The following is a 2,761-nucleotide window of genomic DNA, read 5'->3' as shown; positions in this document are numbered from 1 at the left end:
AAATTAATTTAAATCAATTTAAATCAATTTAAATTTATCTAAATTAAGCTAAAGTGAATCTAAACCAATTTGGGCCAGTTTAAATCAATTTAAATTAATTTAAATCAAATTAAATCAATTTAAATCAATCTGAACCAATGTAAACGAATTCAATGAGTTGGGATCGATTCAAATCAATTAACATGGATTTAAATCAATTGAAATGGATTTAAATCACTCAATTTAATTTAATTTAATTTAATTTAATTTAATTTAATTTAATTTAACTAATTAAATTGAATAAACAAACTTATGGTTTCGAGTTCCTGGTCGTATAACAACAAAAGACAAACAACCAACCAAATAACCAAATCAAAATAAAATCAAATAAAAGAAATCAAATCAACCAAACCAAATCTAATCAAATCAAATTAATTAAACTAATTAAATTAAATTAAATTAAATTAATTAATTAAATTAATTAAATTAATTAAATTATTTAAATTAATTAAATAACGAACTTATGGTTTCGAGTTCCTGGTCGTTTTCCAAGAAGAAAGTCAAATAGTGAAAAGGCACATCCACTTCCAAGTCCGCGCCGAGTCTGCGGTGTTCTTCAACTGTAGCTCTTCCTCCTAAATAAAAATAATAAATAAATAAATAAATAAATAAATAAATAAATAAATAAATGAATAATAAATGAGTGTATCTGTTGGATGGGGTTTTGTTTGGAGGTGGCTGGAGAAAAAAGGAAAAAAAACGGAGAGATACTGGCGTTTTCAGCTCTCCAAACTAAACCTTAAACCCTAGACCCTAAATCCTAAACCCTACACCCTAAAACCTAAACCCTAAACCCTGTAGCTGTGAACTTCAGGCCCCAAACCCGAGATTCTGAACCCTGAACCCAAACCCTGGCCCCTAAACCTCGACCACGGAGCCCCGAACCCCAAACCCTAAACCCTAAACCCTAAACCCTAATTGCGGACCTGAGAAGGCGAATTTGTTGATTTTTTCTGCAATTTGTTTGGGGGAATCCGAAACATAAATGCAAGTGGTGTTTTGGCTGCCACTCATTTTTGTTTTAAACCCTTGCAAAGAAGGAATAAACTTCGAATGCAAAAGCGAGGGTTTACTAAACCCTAGGCGACACGCCACGTCCCGAGTCATTCGAAAATAAGGGTCTTGGTCAATCGCCTGCACCAAACCCTAAACCCTAAACCCTAAACCCTAAACCTTAGACACGCAGCCTCCTGCCCGCAGCTCTCCACTTCACCCGCTGCAGCCTCCCTCCTAGACCCCAAACCCTAAACCCTAAACCCCAAACCCTCAACTCCAAACCCTAAACCCCAAACCCTAAACCCCAAACCCTAAACCCCAAACCCTAAACCCTAAACCCTACCTGGGGAATGAGGCAGCGGACGTGTTTGCTGCAGTGTGGCGGTCCGAAGATATCGGGGAAAGCAGCAGCAAAAGCAGGAGCTGCTTGAACAGCAGGAAAAGCAGCTTTTCCGATATTATCACTTTCATTGAATCCAAATAAACTTCGAACTTGATTATAAGTTACTTTCTTTTGAATCTGCAGAACCAGCGGGTACAGCGCGCCCATGTACTGCGTGTCTGCAGCAGCAGCAGCAGCAGCAGCAGTGGCGAAGGCAGCACTCTGCAGCAGCGCCACGCAGCAGCAGCAGCTGCTGCAGCTACTGACAAAGGCGGCAGCAGCGGCTGCAGCAGCACTGACCAGCAGCACCACCCAGCAGCAGCAGCAGCAGCAGCAGCACCCGCCAGTAGTGCCGCCAGCAGCAGCAGCAGTCAGTGCAGCCGGTAGCAGCAGCAGCAGGACTAAACAGCAGCAGCAGCAAATAACTTCAACAGCAGCAGTCACCAGCAGCAGCGGCTGCAATAGCAGCAGCAATAGCAGCAGGAGCGGCAGCAGGCTTTGAATATGCCCTAGAACCAAAGCTAAATATCCAGAAGCACAGGGCACCACAGATTAGGGTTTAGCGTCCTCGGAGACACTTTGAACAAAACAGTACAAACACACACTCTTAGTGACTAGGGTTTAGGGTTTAGGGTCTGTTACTGGTGAAAATGAAAGTCTCGTTCACGTCAAACCCGCATGCAATTATATCTTTCGCATTTTCAAAGGCCAGTTTTTGGGACTTTGCAACTAGGGTTTAGGGTTTAGGGTTTGTTACTGGTGGAAATGAAAGTCTCGTTCACGTCAAACCCGCATGCAATTATATCTTTCGCATTTTCAAAGGCCAGTTTTTGGGACTTTGCAACTAGGGTTTAGGGTTTAGGGTTTAGGGTTTGTTACTGGTGGAAATGAAAGTCTCGTTCACGTCAAACCCGCATGCAATTATATCTTTCGCATTTTCAAAGGCCAGTTTTTGGGACTTTGCAACTAGGGTTTAGGGTTTAGGGTTTAGGGTTTGTTACTGGTGAAAATGAAAGTCTTGTTCACGTCAAACCCGCATGCAATTATATCTTTCGCATTTTCAAAGGCCAGTTTTTGGGACTTTGCGACTTTGGGATTAGCAACTAGGGTTTAGGGTTTAGGGTTTAGGGTTTGTTACTGGTGGAAATGAAAGTCTCGTTCACGTCAAACCCGCATGCAATTATATCTTTCGCATCTTTCAAAGGCCAGTTTTTGGGACTTTGCAACTAGGGTTTAGGGTTTAGGGTTTAGGGTCTGTTACTGGTGAAAGTGAAAGTCTCGTTCACGTCAAACCCGCATGCAATTATATCTTTCGCATTTTCAAAGGCCAGTTTTTGGGACTTT

General features: G+C 41.4%; 1 protein-coding gene across 1 annotated transcript; it reads left to right on the top strand.

Moving 5' to 3' along the window:
• Positions 1–1,583: 1,583 nt before the first annotated feature.
• ETH_00002610 (uncharacterized protein) lies at positions 1,584–1,919 on the top strand (the record flags this gene model as incomplete). The annotated part of the gene is made up of 1 exon (XM_013379021.1): positions 1,584–1,919. One exon carries the CDS (start codon positions 1,584–1,586, stop codon positions 1,917–1,919), a length of 336 nt encoding a protein of 111 aa, XP_013234475.1.
• Between the last annotated feature and the right edge of the window lie 842 nt (positions 1,920–2,761).

This window comes from Eimeria tenella, genomic scaffold (genome assembly GCF_000499545.2).
Source record: "Eimeria tenella Houghton genomic scaffold, Eth_scaff1311, whole genome shotgun sequence".
NCBI lineage: Eukaryota > Apicomplexa > Conoidasida > Eucoccidiorida > Eimeriidae > Eimeria > Eimeria tenella.
Note: the sequence above shows the minus strand (reverse complement) of the source record. Positions and strands in the feature narration are given on the sequence as shown.